Source organism: Ovis canadensis, chromosome 6, assembly GCF_042477335.2.
Source record: "Ovis canadensis isolate MfBH-ARS-UI-01 breed Bighorn chromosome 6, ARS-UI_OviCan_v2, whole genome shotgun sequence".
NCBI classification, from domain to species: domain Eukaryota; kingdom Metazoa; phylum Chordata; class Mammalia; order Artiodactyla; family Bovidae; genus Ovis; species Ovis canadensis.
This window is the reverse complement of record NC_091250.1, coordinates 133,860,584-133,876,787: the sequence shown is the minus strand read 5'-3', so window position 1 is coordinate 133,876,787 and position 16,204 is coordinate 133,860,584. Positions and strand designations below refer to the sequence as shown.

General features: G+C 52.1%; 1 protein-coding gene across 4 annotated transcripts in view; it reads left to right on the top strand.

Moving 5' to 3' along the window:
* The first annotated feature begins 1 nt into the window (after position 1).
* The window catches only part of TMEM175 (transmembrane protein 175), a 21,817-nt gene continuing 5,614 nt past the window's right edge, over positions 2-16,204 (top strand). Inside the window, exons 1-4 of one of the 4 annotated variants that reach the window (XM_069594969.1) lie at positions 2-407; positions 13,340-13,500; positions 13,614-13,652; positions 15,065-15,162. In XM_069594969.1, coding sequence (XP_069451070.1) covers positions 13,348-13,500; positions 13,614-13,652; positions 15,065-15,162 — 290 coding nt within the window. In that variant the 5' untranslated portion in view covers positions 2-407; positions 13,340-13,347. Of the gene's footprint in view, positions 408-13,339; positions 13,501-13,613; positions 13,653-15,064; positions 15,163-15,331; positions 15,454-16,204 lie in introns of those variants that run through there. The other 3 variants (XM_069594970.1, XM_069594971.1, XM_069594972.1) reach the window with 3 other exon arrangements.

Genomic DNA, 16,204 nt, shown 5'->3' with positions numbered 1-16,204 from the left:
CGCACTTCCGCCGCGCCGGGGCCGCGCGTGCGCGGCGCCGCGGCCTCAGCGGACTTCCGGGTCGCGCGCCTGCGGGCCTCGGGCGGACTTCCGGGTCGCGCGCCTGCTGGCTGCGGCGGACGACCCTCGGAGGGCTCGCCCCCGGCCTGGCGCCCAACCGTCCCGCGTGGCCGTTTCCGCGGAAGCTGGCGCTCCCGGGGCCTGGTTGCGCGGCGGGAGCAGCGGGCTGTGTGCGCGGAGCGCCAGGGCGCTAGCAATGTCCATCTTTTTGAGTTGGTTCCCACTAAAGAACTGAAAAGCTCAATTTCAGAAACCAAGATTGGTAGCTTCTGTAGAAAAAAGTCAGATCTGGCGGCACTGGACCCAGACTCCCGGGTGTCACCCACCACCTAGAGCTGCCCCCGCAGGTAAGACAGCACCGCTCGCCTGGCCCCTGGGCCGCTTCCCGGTCCCGGCGCGGGGCCCTGGAGCCGGATCCCCAGACAGCATCGTCACCCGCCCGGAGCTTCACAGAAATCTCTCTCCAGACAGGCTAGCGTGTGTTATCCTTGTAATAAAGCAGGTTAGTTTGTACAGGGCTTTATAAGTGTTCGCCTGAGTGACCCTGGAGCATCTCAGAGAACTCCCACCCCACCCCCGCCTTCGAGGTGACAAAGCGTGCTCCGCAGCGGCATTACGCGGCCAGCTGGCCGGGGTCTGCTGGACACAGTTAGTGAGACAGCTCGAAGCCCACACAAGTCGCACGGCTTCTCCAGCCAGTGTTCATCTGCTACGTGGCATACAAGGGTTGGGGGCTCAGGAAGGAGTCAGGCTGTGTTTGGGTGTCCCTAGCATATAGGTGGCAGTTGAAGAGAGCCCTGAGGGGGACACGGTGGTTAGAAAGAGGACGCAGTCCTCAGAGGGGAGGAACAGCCAAGGAAGCAGGAATAAAACTAAGAGCATTGGGTCCCAGGGCCGCAGGGAGATGGGGGGAAGGCAGGGAGGGTAATTAGAAGTGGCACACAATGGCCCCCCTCTCCAGCACTCTTGCCTGGAAAATCCCATGGATGGAGGAGCCTGGTAGGCCACAGTCCATGGGGTCCCTAAGAGTCGGACATGACTGAGCGACTTCCCTTTCACTTTTCACTTTCATGCATTGGAGAAGGAAATGGCAACCCACTCCAGTGTTCTTGCCTGGAGAATCCCAGGGACAGGGGAGCCTGGTGGGCTGCCATCTATGGGGTCGCACAGAGTCAGACACGACTGAAGCGACTTAGCAGCAGCAGCAGCATACCCCTTTAAAAGTAGGGGAAAGAGTGAAAGTTGCATGTTGAACTTAGCAACAATGAGATCTTTGGTGACCTTGCCAAGAATAACATTGTTTCATTGGAAAGCTCCCTTTAACCTAAGGGGAGGAGTGTAGAAAGGAGAGAGGGTAAGCGGAGGTAACTCAGTGCCTTGGTGTGGAGAGCGAAGCTGGAGTGATGGTGGGGACTGGGGCAGCCTCTAGCCGGCAAGCAGGGGCAGGGCAGGTGCACAGGGGTCCCGAAGAAGGTGGGAGGGGATGACATCCAGAGCATAGGGAAGCATTTGCTTTGGGAAATCGCTTCTCCTCGTAAATGGAGGAAGGTGTAGTGACTTCATACGTTTGTTGGAATTAAAGTGAGGGATTCTCTAATGACGTCCCTTCTTACTGTGACTAAGGGGAGGAAGCAGCCACTGAAACTGAGAAGGGAGGCAAGAGCGAAGCAGTGCGAGAAAGACCTGAGGCAGCTTCTGTGGGAGACCCGGTGAACGACACAGGAGCGCGCGGTGCTGCCCAGGGCGCGCTTGCGCTCAGCGGCTGCGGCTCACGCTGGTGTGAGCTGCAGCCAGGCGCAGATTTCTAGACAGTGTGACTCCCTTGGGGCCGGGAGCTTATTCAGACTTTGTATTTCGTTTTGCTGGGGCACTATTGATACTGATCCTGCTTGAGGAGCTGCAGTAGCACCATCTTAATCCAGTTCTGTGTCTCTGGACCACATCCCTCCTGGACTCGTGGCCCTGCGTTCTGAGGCGGCTCGCCTCACATGTGCACGCCGAAGGCTGTCCCCCCACTCCAGCACTCTTGCCTGGAAAATCCCATGGATGGAGGAGCCTGGTAGGCCACAGTCCATGGGGTCCCTAAGAGTCGGACATGACTGAGCGACTTCCCTGTCCCTCTCGTAGGTTTCATAACAAAGACCAATCAGAAGTCAGAAAGGTTTGATAATGATGGATGGGTAAATGCATCAGAAGATGTAACAATCCTATACAGTTCTGTCTCTGATAATAAAACTTCAAAATGCACGAAGCAAAAACTGATACTTCTGCAAGGAGAGGCAGACAAACCCACAGCTGTAGTTGGAAATCTCAGTACCACTTTCTCATGTAATGACAGAACAAACACCCAGAAATTGACCAAGGACGTGGCAGAGTTGAGTGATACCATCAACCAACTGGATCTAATAGCTTTTGTAGGACGCACATTATCAACTATGTAAGCAACATTTACCCAGATGTTTCATGTTGTGGGCAAATATGTTCCCTAACTACCATGGAATAAGCTAGAAATTAATAGCATATATCTGGAAAATCATCCAAATATTTAAAAATCTATTGACTTGTACATTACCCATAGATTAAAGGAGAAATCAAAGGGGAAATTAAAATTTTAAACTGAATGAAAAAAATGAAAATGCAGCATTTCAAAAGTTGTCTCAAATCACTCATCTTAATAAACTAGAAAAATAAGAGCGAATGAAACTCTTTAAGTACAAAAAGGGAAACGATAAGTATCAGAGCAGAAATAAATAAAAGACAATAGAGAAAAATCAATGAAACCAAAAGCTGATTCTTTGAGATGATGAATAAAATGAGTAATTTCTGCCAGGTTGAACAAGGGGAAAAAGAGACTAACAGTATCATGAATGAAGGTGATGATGTCATTGCTAAAAGGGTAGTCAGAGAACATGAGCAACTCTCTGCCAATAAATTCAATCACTTGCACTAAGGGAACAAATTCCTTGGAAGACACTGCGAAAACTCACTCCAGAAGAGATAGAAAAGTCAGTATATCCCTATAACTATTAAAGCATTGAATTTATAGTTAAAACCTTTTCCTCAAAGAAAACTCCATACCTAGATGGCTTTCCTGGGGATTCCACCAACCTAAAGAAGGAATATTACCAATCCTCCAGGGGTTCTTTAAACTGAAGGAAAGTTTTGCCAGCTCATCCTGTGAGGGTAGCATTATTCTAATGCCAGAATCTGACACAGACATCACAACAAAAGAGAACCGCAGACTAGTATTCTCATAACAGAAATAAAAATTCTCATAAAACATTTTTTAGCAAACAATGCAATGCTATATAAAGAGGGTGATGCAGCGTCGACCAAGTGGAGCTCATCGCAGGAGGGTAAAGCTGGCTTAGTGTTCAGAGATGGGTCAGTGCGATTTACGGCATTACAGTGAAAAAGGAAACCAAGCGGGTCCTCTCAAGACGCAGGGACTTCTTTCTAGCGATGATGGTAAGGAATCTCTGCAGTGCAGGAGACCCTGGTTTGATCCCTGGGTCAGGAAGATTCCCCTGGAGAAGGAAATGGCAACCCACTCCAGCATTCTTGCCCGGATAATTCCATGGACAGAGGAGCCTGGCGGGCTACAGTCCACGGGGTTTGAAGAGCCGGACACGACTAAGCCACTAACACAAGACGTGGGAAAAGCATCTGACGGCACTTGCCTGCGATGCCACGGTCACGGCTCCACGCTGTCACTGCAGGGGTGCAGGTTCAATCCCACATGCCGTGTGGCCAAAACAAATTTTTTAAAGAAAAAGCATTTGACAAAATTCAGCATCCATTCCTGATTAAAAAGAAAAATACTGTCGACAAGCTAGGAATAAAATGAAGGTTTTTCAGCATGATAAGGACATCTATGAAATGCCTATAGCTGACAAAACGGAATGATGAAAGACTGAATTTCTTTCCCTTCAAGATCAGGAACAAGCATTCAGCATTATACTAGGAGTTCTAGCCGGTGTGACGAGGCAAGAGATTACAGCCTCCAGGTCAGGAAGGAACAAGCAAGACAGCTTATTTGAAGATGACGTGATCGTCCACGCCAGACTTTCCTCACCTTGGCCATGGAGATTGTGGTCCAGATAGCTCCTTACCAGGGTGGAGGAGTGATGTTTCCAGTGAACCATAGGGCCTTTGGCAGCACCTCTATCTCAGCCCCCTGGATACCAGTAACATACCACTTGTCACAACCAAAAGCATCTCCAGGTATTGGAAATGTCCCTTAAAGGGGAAATTGCCCTCAGTTGAGAATCACTGCTCTAGGTGAGAAAAAATCTGTGGAAACTACAAAAAGAGCTACTAGAACTAATGGTTTTAGCAGAGTTCTAGAATATAAGGTTAATAAACAAATTTTAAAAGTTCTATTTCCAAATAGCAACAACTATTGAAAGTTGAAATTAGAAAAAACATGGTTTACAATAGTGTCAACAGATACTAAATTTTGAAGATAATCTGTAATAGATATGCAAGATTTATAACTGAAAACTAGGCAACTTTGCTCTGAAGACCCTTAATAAGTGGAAAGTTACACAGTATTCATTAGTTTAGAAAATACAGTATTGTTAGGACATCAAATCAGTCTACACATTCAGTGTCGTCCCAGTGGAAACCCCATCACGCGTTTCTAATTGACACACGGTTTTAAAGTCCGTTTGGAGCAGCAGGGGAGCTAGAGCAGCCACAGCGAGTTCAGACGAGGACAGACTTCACGGCTCACGCCGTGTAGCTTCAGTCCTTATGGAAGTGCCGCTGTCTCTCCAGCCGCGTCCAACCCTGCGCGACCCTGTAGACAGCAGCCCACCAGGCTCCCTGTCCCTGGGATTCTCCAGGCAAGAGCACTGGAGTGGGCTGCCATTTCCTTCTCCAATGAATGAAAGTGAAAAGTGAAAGTGAAGTCACTCAGTCATGTCCGACTCTTTGCAACCCCATGGACTGCAGCCTACCAGGCTCCGTCCATGGGATTCTCCAGGCAAGAGCACTGGAGTGGGCTGCCATCGCCTCCTCCAATGCGTGAAAGTGAAGTCGCTCAGTCGTATCCGACCCTCAGCGACCCCATGGACTGCAGCCCGCCAGGCTCCGTCCATGGGATTTTCCAGGTAAGAGTGCTGGAGTGGGGTGCCATTGCCTCCTCCTCTTATAAAAGTACAGTAATCTAAATAGTGTGGTGTTGCTGTAAAGATACCTAAGTGATCAGTGGGCCCACAAGTATAAGTATGGTCAGTTGATTTTGAATAAAGGTAATTGGAGAAAGGATAGTCTTTTCAACAAATGATGCTGGAAAAATTGGATATCCATATGTTTAAAAAAAGACTTAATCCATACCTTGCATCATATACAAGAAAAAAAAAAAAAACATAAAACTTCTAGAAAGCCACTCATGAGAGTTTCTAATATGACACCAAAGAACAAGCCATGAAAAAGTAGATAAGCAACAAGAGTGAAGAGCAGGAGCAGATAAACAGGGCGTCAGCAAACCTGGGGACGCGACCGCGCACGTGCTTTGGCGGGTGAGTGGCCGCACTGGCGCGCGGGTAAAGCAGTTACACAGGGATGAAAAGAGAGCCAGGAGCCACAGAAGAGACACAGAGTCCCTCAGAAGCACGGCACCAGGGGAAGGGCGCCACTCTGAAGCGCCACGTACTGCTGGATTTCAGCTCCACGACGTTCTGGGAAAGGCAAGCCCGGAGACCCACGAGAGCACCGGCGGCTGCCAGGGTTTCGGGTGGGGAGGGACGGACAGAGGCAGCACAGGGGGCGCTGAGGACTGTGAAGCCCTTTCGTGTGACACTGAGGCAGTGAACACAGGCATGCATGTGCCGACACCCTTAAAGCTACCATGCAGTGATGTGTCCACGTTGCCCATCGTCTGGGCCACGCTAATGTCAGGGTTGGTGACAGCAGAGGAGGGAGGGGCTGGTGACTGAGAACTCTCTGCACGCTCCCTTCAGCTATTCTGCAGACTCAGAACTGCTCTGCAAAGCAGGCGGTCGGCCTGAGTACGTATGTGCGTCCGTGCTCCGCTGTGTCCGACTCTGACCCTGTGGCTGCAGCCCGCCAGGCTCCTCTGTCCGTGGATTTCCCAGGCGGGAATACTGCAGTAGGCTGCCATCTCCTTCTCCGGGGGATCTTCCTCACGCAGGGACAGAAGCTGAATCTCTGGTGTCTCCTGCACTCGCAGATGGATCCTTCACCACTGAGCCGCCTGGGAAGCTCTAAATATGTACGTATCTGTACATGTACACACACACACACACACGTGTATGAGAGAGAGAATGAAAGGACAGCCCACGCTGGGAGAAGATATCTGATAATGCACTTGTATACGGAACATAATGTATACACAGAAAAGCACGCAAGCCCTGCCCAACCTTCACAGTGATGTCAGCACTCACGGAGGAGCTGAGGTGCTCTTCGTGACTTAGTCCTGGCTCACTTCAGGTGCACCTCCCAGTCTGAGGAAGTGGAATTATGGCATCCTATATTAGTTCTCCTGACATCTAGTCCCATCGCTTCATGGCAGATAGAGGGCGGAAAAGTGGAAACAGGGACAGGTTTTATTTTCTTGGGCTCCAACATCATTGCAGATGGTGACTGCAGCCACAAAAGCAAAAGTTGTTCGCTCCTTGGAAGAAAGGGAAGGAAAGTGAAGTCGCTCAGTCGTGTCTGACTCTTCGTGACCCCGTGGGCTGTAGCCTACCACGCTCCTCTGTCCATGGGATTTTCCAGGCAAGAGTACTAGAGTGGGGCGCCATTGCCTCCTCCAGAGGATCTTCCCGACGCAGGGATCGGACCTGGGTCTCCTGCACTACAGGCAGATGCTTCGCTGTCTGAGCCACCTGCCATGGCAGATGTAGATGGCATATTAAAAAGCAGACAACTCGCTCCAGTATTCCTGTCTGAGAAACCCCAGGGACAGAGGAGCCTGGCATGATAGTAAATAGACATTGTAAGTATTAAAAAAAAAAAAAAAGCAGAGACATCACTTTACCAACAAAGGTCCATATAGTCAAAGCTATGGTTTTTCCAGTAGTCGTGTATGGATGTGAGAGTTGGACATGAAGGCCGAGTGCTGAAAAATTGATGCTTTCGAACTGTGGTGCTGGTGAAGACTCTTGAGAGTTCCTTGGACAGCAAGGAGATCCAACCAGTCAATCCTAAAGGAATTCAGCCCTAAATGTTCATTGGAAGGACTGAAGCTGAAGCTCCAATACTCTGGCCACCTGATGCAAAGAACCAGTTCACTGGAAAAGACCCTGATGTTGGGAAAGACTGAGGGCAAGAAGAGGCAGGGGCGACAGAGGAGGAGACGGTTGGATGGCATCACTGACTCAGTGGGCGTGAGCTTGAACAGGCTCAGGGGACTAGTGAGGAACGGGGGCCTGGCGTGCTGTAGCCCACAAGGGTGCAGAGTCAGACGCGACCTGGTGAACGAACAGCAACAACACTAATTCTCTGTTTAAAACTTTGAGAGACCTCTGTGCAGTTTTCCGCAGCAGCCCTACTGTTTATATTCCCGGTGGCTCAGAAGGTAAAGCCTCTGTCTACAATGCGGAAGATCCAGGTTCGAGCCCTGGGTTGGGAAGATTCCCTGGAGAAGGAAATGGCCATCCACTCCAGTCCTCTTGCCTGGAAAATCCCATGGACAGAGGAGCCTGGCAGGCTGCAGTCTGTGGGGTCGCAAAGAGTCGGGCACAGCTGAGCGACTTCACTTCACTCCAGCAGTGCACTAAGGTTCTGTTTTCTCCAAGTTCTCACTCAAAGTCGCTGCTGTCCTTCATTCATCTGTGCGGTAGCCATCCTGCGGGTGAATGTCTTGTGGTTTTGATTTGCTTTTCCCAATACAACCAAATGATGCTGAGCATCTTTCGATGTGTTTATTGGCCAGTGGAATATCTTCTTTGGAGAGGTGGCTTTTCACGTCCTTTGCCTGTTTTTTGAATTGGGCTGTCTTTCTACTGCCAAGTGTTAAGAGTTCTATTTGTATTTTGGATGCTAGACTCTTACCAGATACATAATATGCAAATATTTTCTCCCGTTCTGTGGGTTGTCTTTTTCTTAATAGTGGCCTTTAAACACCGAAGCCACAATTCTGATGAACTTCCATTTATTTTTGTTGTTGCTTGTGCTTTTGGTGCTACACTGCCGCCTTCTTTGCAGAATGTGAGGCCATGCAGATTTTCTCCGGTGTCTTAGCTCTTACATTTAGGCCTATTCGATCCACTTTTAGTTAACCTTTGTATGTGGCGTGAGGTAATACCCAAATTCATTCTTTTGTGTGTGGATATCCAGTTGTCTCAGCGATATTTGTTTAAAAGACTGTTCTTCCCCCACTGGATGGTCTTGGCACACTTACTGCAAGTCAGTGGAGTGTGAACATAATGGTTGACCTCTGAACTCTTGACTTCTCGTGCATCCGTCTGTGTCTCTGTCTTTATGCCGGCGCTACACTGACTTGGTTACCATAGCTTCGCACTGAGTTCTGAAATTGAGAAGTGTGAGTCCTCAGTGGTGTTCTTCTCAAGATTGTTTTCGCTGCTCCTTACATACCCAAAGATTCCTTACATTTCCCTATGAATTTTAGAGTCAGCTTGTAAATTTCTAGTCAGCATCACTACAAACAAAGCTAGTGGAGGTGATGGAATCCCAGCTGAGCTATTTCAAATCCTGGAAGATGATGCTGTGAAAGTGATGCACTCAATATGCCAGCAAATTTGGAAAACTCAGCAGTGGCCACAGGACTGGAAAAGGTCAGTGTTCATTCCAGTCCCAAAGAAAGGCAATGCCAAAGAATGCTCAAACTACCGCACAATTGCACTCATCTCACACGCTAGTAAAATAATGCTCAAAATTCTCCAATACAGGCTTCAGCAATACGTGAACCGTGAACTTCCTGGTGTTCAAGCTGGTTTTAGAAAAGGCAGAGGAACCACAGATCAAATTGCCAACATCCACTGGATCATTGAAAAAGCAAGAGAGTTCCAGAAAAACATCTATTTCTGCTTTATTGACTATGCCAAAGGCTTTGACTGTGTGGATCACAATAAACTGGAAAATTCTGAGAGAGATGGGAATACCAGAGCACCTGACCTGCCTCTTGAGAAACCTACATGCAGGTCAGGAAGCAACAGTTAGAACTGGACGTGGAACAACAGACTGGTTCCAAATAGGAAAAGGAGTATGTTAAGGCTGTATATTGTCACCTGCTTATTTAACATCTGTGAAGAGTATATCATGAGAAACGCTGGACTGGAAGAAACAAGCTGGAATCAAGATTGCCGGGAGAAATATCAATCACCTCAGATATGCAGATGACACCACCCTTATGGCAGAAAGTGAAGAGGAGCTAAAAAACCTCTTGATGAAAGTGAAAGAGGAGAGTGAAAACGTTGGCCTAAAGCTGAACATTCAGAAAACGAAGATCATGGCATCTGGTCCCATCACTTCATGGGAAATAGATGGGGAAACAGTGGAAACAGTGTCAGACTTTATTTTTGGGGGCTCCAAAATCACTGCAGATGGTGACTGCAGCCATAAAATTAAAAGACGCTTGCTCCTTGGAAGGAAAGTTATGACCAACCTAGATAGCATATTCAAAAGCAGAGACATTACTTTGCCAACAAAGGTCCGTCTAGTCAAGGCTATGGTTTTTCCACTGGTCATGCTTGGTTGTGAGAGTTGGACTGTGAAGAAAGCTGAGCACCAAAGAATTGATGCTTTTGAACTGTGATGTTGGAGAAGACTCTTGAGAGTCCCTTGGACTGTAGGGAGATCCAACCAGTCCATTCTAAAGGAGATCAGTCCTTGGTGTTCTTTGTAAGGACTGATGCTAAAGCTGAAACTCCAGTACTTTGGCCACCTGATGCAAAGAGCTGACTCATTGGAAAAGACCCTGATGCTGGGAGGGGTTGGGGGCAGGAGGAGAAGGGGACGACAGAGGATGAGATGGCTGGATGGCATCACCGACTCAATGGACATGAGTTTGGGTGAACTCTGGGAGATGGTAATGGACAGGGAGGCCTGGCGTGCTGCGATTCATGGGGTTGCAAAGTCGGACACGACTGAACGACTGTACTGAACTGTAAATTTGTACGTAGAAGGCAGATGGAATTTTGAGAGGGATTGCATTGAATCTGTAGGTGAATTTGGGAAGTGTTGCCATCTTAACAATATTAAGCTCTCTAATCCATGGACAGAGGATGTCTTCCATTTATTGGGGCCTTCTTTAATCTCAACCATGTTTTATATTCATTTTTAGACATTTATTCCTGAGTATTTTTCACTATTATGAATGTAATTGCTTTCTGAAGTGGACTGTAGGGTTGGTCATTGCCAGTGAGTAGGGACGCAGCTGTTCTATGCGTTGCTCTTGTTTCCTGCAGCCTTGCTGGACTCATTTACTCCAACAGCTTCCTTGTGTGGGTTCCTTAGGGTTCTCTTTCTACAGCATCACATCGTCTGCAGAGAGAGACGGCTTCTGTGTGCCTTCTAGCTCGTTCTCCTTGCTCAGCTGCCGTGTCTGGAAGTCCCGCACAACATCGGCAGCAGAGGCCTTTGTCTCGCCACTGGTCTGAGACAGGACCGTTTCTCAGGGTTTTCACCACTGAGTGTAATGTTTGTCCTTTATCAGTTGATGAAGTTTCCTTACATTCCTGTTTTGTCAAATAGTTTTTATCATGAAGAAGCGTTCAGTTCAGTTCAGTTCAGTCGCTCAGTCGTGTCCGACTCTCTGCGACCCCATGAATCGCAGCACGCCAGGCCTCCCTGTCCATCACCATCTCCCGGAGTTCACTCAGACTCACGTCCATGGAGTCCGTGATGCCATCCAGCCATCTCATCCTCTGTCGTCCCCTTCTGCCCCCAATCCCTCCCAGCATCAGAGTCTTTTCCAGTGAGTCAACTCTTGGCATGAGGTGGCCAAAGTACTGGAGTTTCAGCTTTAGCATCATTCCTTCCAAAGAAATCCCAGGGCTGATCTCCTTTAGGATGGACTGGTTAGATCTCCTTCCAGTCCAAGAAACTCTCAAGAGTCTTCTCCAACACCACAGTTCAAAAGCATCAATTCTTTGGTGCTCAGCTTTCTTCACAGTCCAACTCTCACATCCATACATGACCACAGGAAAAACCATAGCCTTGACTAGACGGACCTTTGTTGGCAAAGTAATGTCTCTGCTTTTGAATATGCTATCTAGGTTGGTCATAACTTTTCTTCCAAGGAGTAAGCGTCTTTTAATTTCATGGCTGCAGTCACCATCTGCAGTGATTTTGGAGCCCAAAAAATAAAGTCTGACACTGTTTCCACTGTTTCCCTATCTATTTCCCATGAAGTGATGGGACCAGATGCCATGATCTTCGTTTTCTGAATGTTCAGCTTTAAGCCAACTTTTTCACTCTCCTCTTTCACTTTCATCAAGAGGCTTTTTAGTTCCTCTTCACTTTCTGCCATAAGGGTGGTCTCATCTGCATATCTGAGGTGATTGATATTTCTCCCGGCAATCTTGATTCCAGCTTGTGCTTTGTCAAATGCTTTTTCTGCATTTGTTAAGATAATGGTTTTGTCTTTTTTCTATTGATATGGTGTGTTACAGTAATTGATTTTTTAATTTTAAACCAACCTTACATGCCTGGAATGAATCCCACTTGGCATGATATATAATTCTTTCTATATGTTACAGAATTGCATTTGTTAACATTTTGTTGAGAATTTGTGTCTATATTTGATCTGTACTGATTTTTTGAATAAAACTTAATTGAAAACAACTTAAACATGCAAAAAGTTCAGGAAGCCATGCAACGGGCGTCTGTCCCCAGAGAGGCCCTAAGGGAGCGCACTGCCTCCCGCCCTGTTTGGCAGACGCCTCCCTCCCACCTTCCCCGCTCCATCTGCCTCCCTTTTGTGAAGTGAAAGGGTTCGGTTCGTGCCGGCCCCTCCCGCTGATTACAGGTGAAAGCTCTGGACAAAATAGTAGAAGAAAACGTGCACAAAAGGCAACAGGCTGAAAAGGGGGTTGGAACTTGAAGAGTGACGCCCGTCTGAGGCTTCAGTGTTTTCCAGTCCTCCTCCTCCTCTGGCTTTGACGCCAGGCCAGCTCCAGTTGTGGGCCAGGCAGTGAGGGCCGCTGTAGCCCATTTTCCTGCCTGTAGGAATGAGAAATGGGGCCCCGACAAGCAGGAGACCATGAGGGAGAGGCAAAGAGCGAGAACCATCCAAACGGTCTGGAAAAGAACAAAGCTGGAGGACTTGAGCGGACACCAGGACCGACGTGAGGCTGGCACGAAGGCAGTGTGGTGCCGCAAAGGACAGGCGCCTCATCCTCGGCAGGACGGGGGCTCCCAGAGACACCCCACGGATCTGTCTGTCAGTGTTTGCCCTAGGTGCCCGCACAGGCAGTTCAGTGGAGCAGGGACAGTCTTTCAAACATGAAGTGTTGGCATAATGAGACATCCGTCTGCAGGAAAGGGGAATGTGACCGTACCTTGCATGTTATATAAAAACTCAAAATTGATCATAGGCCAAAAGTGAGACCTCAAACTTTAAAACTTCTAGAAGAAAACACAAAATCTTTGTGATCTTGGGTTCAGCAAAGCATTATTAGATATGACACCAAAAGAATAATCCACAAAAGAGGAAGCGGTCAGTTAGGGTTCAACGAAATTTAGAGTGCACGTGCTCCCCTGATGTGTGGGAGCCCCCCTTGCAGTGCAGGCGACCCAGGCTCAGTCCCTGGTTTTGGATGATGCAATGAAGACCCGAGGCAGTCGGATAAATAAATATTTCAAAAAAGGAACCTACATCCTCCTGGAGATTGGTGAGAGAAGGAGAAGCAAGTCACAGATTTGGAGAAAATGCCTGCAGATCACACGTCTAACAACGGACTTCTAACCACAGTGTGGGAAGAATTGTCAAAATTCAACACAAGTACAAATAACCCCCCAAACAAGTGAACTGAAGATTCTAGCAGGCACTTTGCCACAAAAGGCGCGCAGGTGAAAAGTAGGCACAGGAGAGCACCCAGCTGGCCACCGTGGAGCACAGGCTGGACCCCAGTGGCAGGCGCGTCTGTCAGCACAGCTAAGACTGAAAAGGCGCCACGTTAGTAAGGAGCCTCCAGACCCTGAGGGGAGCAGCTGCGGCTCGCTCACTGCGGTGGGCGTGCAAGCCCCGTCAGTGGTTTGGCAGTTTCCTGTGAAGGAGACTCAGCGGACCCGTCTGAGGCACCCGCCCCAGGAACATGGCGCCGGCTCAGACCCGTGCTTCTTTCAGGCCCCGCCATGTCCGGGCCCCAGACCCCGGAGCCGACCCTCGAGGGCCAGGCAGACGCCCCCGTGGGCTCGCCAGACGAGGACGCGGCCGACGGGACCCAGCACTCGCATCGCATGCTCAGCTTCAGCGACGCGCTGCTGTCCATCATCGCCACCGTGATGGTCCGTGGGGGCCCCGGGCCGCTGAGGGGCGGGAGGGGCAGCCGGGCCGGCCCGACCCAGGGAGTGGTCAGTGCCCAGGGAGCGTCCCTGGGTCCACGCTGTGTCTGTTGCAGATCCTGCCCGTGATCCACACAGAGATCTCCCCGGAGCAGGTACTTGGGAACCATCTGCAGTGTATGCATGCAGGCGGGGGCCCGGGAGGCTCAGCCCATGGGCTCAAGGCCGGGCTCCCAGCTGGGGGCACCTGGCTGGGGGGCTGGGGCCAGGTTGTCCGCCACCTCTCCCCCAGAACCTGCCAGCCCCGTCCTGGCTTGTGAATGAAGGTGGTGCCCTCGGGCTGAGCCCTGAGGAGACCTGAGAAGGGCAGGGGCGCCTGGCGGCTGGCATGCACGCTCCCCCGCTCTGTGCCGTGGCCCCTGGGGCGGCCTACCAAGCAGGTGCTGGGGAGCGGAGGGGCTGGCGTGTGAGCAGGGAAGAGAGAGAAGCAGGTAAGGCCACGTTCCCATTGCTAGGCAGCCTGGAGCATCTCCACCGGGTAAGTGAGGCAGCGACACGGCCAGCCCCTCCGAGGCCGGCCCTTCCCAGGAGGGGACGAGTCCCTGGGCGTGTGCGTGCCCAGCCCACACTCAGCCCCACGTGGCCACCCTGGCGCGGGTCTGGGCAGGGCCAGCGTGCAGCTGCGGTCTCGCTCCAGCCTGGACGCTGCTGGGAATCTTCTCAGGGAGGTGGTGTCGTTGCTTCTCACGGGGTTTGAACGAGACCGAGATGCGGGTCGAGCCTGATGACCTTGGCAAAGGGCCGTGTGGCCTTCTCTGCTCCAGGGAGCCGCCTCCCCACAGGGGACCCACGGGCTGCGCTCAGGAAAGCCACGTGCCTCGGGGCGTGGGCGCTCCTGCCGCTCCAGAACCTTCCGGGGACTCCAGTGCCTCCGCTTTCAGGACAGGGAGGCAGGTGTTTGCGGGAGATGCTGAAGGTGACGGGGACCCATGGGCCTGGAGCGCCTCGCCGCTGACCGCCGTGGAGAAGTCCCCAGTCTGCGTGCCGACCGGCCCGGAAGGGCTCTGAGCCAGACTGTGGCTGGGACACTCCTTCAGGGCGGGTACCGTGGGCTGGGGCGGGCGCCCTGTGGCTGGCAGCCGGCGCCAAGGCTCATTGAGACCACAGGCCCCAGGGATCCAGAAACCGGGGCTGCTCACGTGGGCTCAGAGGACCCGCAGACAGGGCGAGGTGTTGGTTTGCATCTGGAGTTCCCGATGACGGTGACGTATGAGCCCTCGCCCGTGCTGCCCGGCCTGCAGTCACACAGCCTCGCGCCCGGCCTCACGCAGCCTCAGGACCACTCACCTGGCAATGCCATGTCTCTCTGTGGCTGCCAGGCCCGTGGCCACCCTGCCGAGGTCCTGGGAGAGGCCTGAGGCCTTTCTGCCTCCAGAGCAGACATTCCAGGGGGCTGCATGTCAGGAGGGGCCCCAGGGCCAGCTTGGACGAAGCTAGGCCCGGGTGTGTCCTGGGACTGGGCCCTGTCCCAGGTGAACGGGGTCAGTGGGAGCCACTTCCGTTGCAGGAGTTTGACAAGAGTGTCCAGAGGCTCCTCGCCACCAGGATTGCTGTGTACCTGATGACCTTCCTCATCGTGACTGTGGCCTGGGCGGCCCACACAAGGTACAGCAGGCCGGGGCCTGTGCTTGGGAGGCAGCCAGCAGGGTGTGCACCCAGCGGGCATGGCTTTGCCTGGCCCAAGGTCAGGCTGGCGGTGGGTGTGCTTGGGTGGACGGCCGCCCCTCCCGGCTCCCCCCGGAGGCCTCTCCCACACCGATGCTTTCACAGGCACATGGCCACAGCAGCACGCCCCAGGCCTGGACGATGACGGGGTGCTGGGCACGGCACTGAGGAAAAGCATCCTCAGGACCCCAGGGGAACCGGGGCCCGGAGCTCTGGTGATGAGACCCTCAGGTGGGGGGTCCAGGAGGCCCCCAGACCCCAGGGGAGCAGGATCCCAGAGCTGTGGTGACAAGCCCCACAGGCGGGGGGTCCAGGAGGCCCCCAGACCCCATGGGAACCGGGGCCCGGAGCTGTGGTGGCGAGCCCCCATGGGCAGGGCGGCCAGGAGGCCCCCGGGCTGGAGAAGCCCCCGCCGGGGTGCTGGGGGTGCAGGAAGGCAAGGAGCCTGCAAGGTTGCGAGTGTCTCACAACGCCGTCCCGCGCACACGTGTCTCCAGCAGAGTGGGCGTCTCTGGTGGGCACAGGTGACCCCCTTTTGAGGCTTCGAGGGATCCCTCCTGCCTGCTTGTTCACAGAAAGTGAGGCGGCCCGGGGGCTGTCCAGCCGTCCTGCAGGAAGCTGCACAGGCCGCAGGCATGGCCGGCGCCGGTCAGCCCAGCAGCGGCCTGTCTGGGGGTTCAGCAGCGCCCCCACTCTGCTGCAGGGGCTGCGGCCTAGGCCACTGACTGAGAGAAGCACCCAGGCCCTCAGGCGCCCTCGGCCCTGGCCCTGGCAGAGACCTCCCTGGGGGGAGCAGGCCGCGTCCTCGGGGCTCCGAGCGGGGAGACCGTGGAGGCTGAGACAGGCTGCGGCCTGGGCACTCTGCCCACTCCCTGCCTGGGAGTCTTCCGCCCACACCTCCCCACCTCAGTGTGAAGCCGTCGTGAGAGTCTGTATCTCATGCCGTCAGAGCCACATTTATTCACAGTGACTTCTGTTCTTT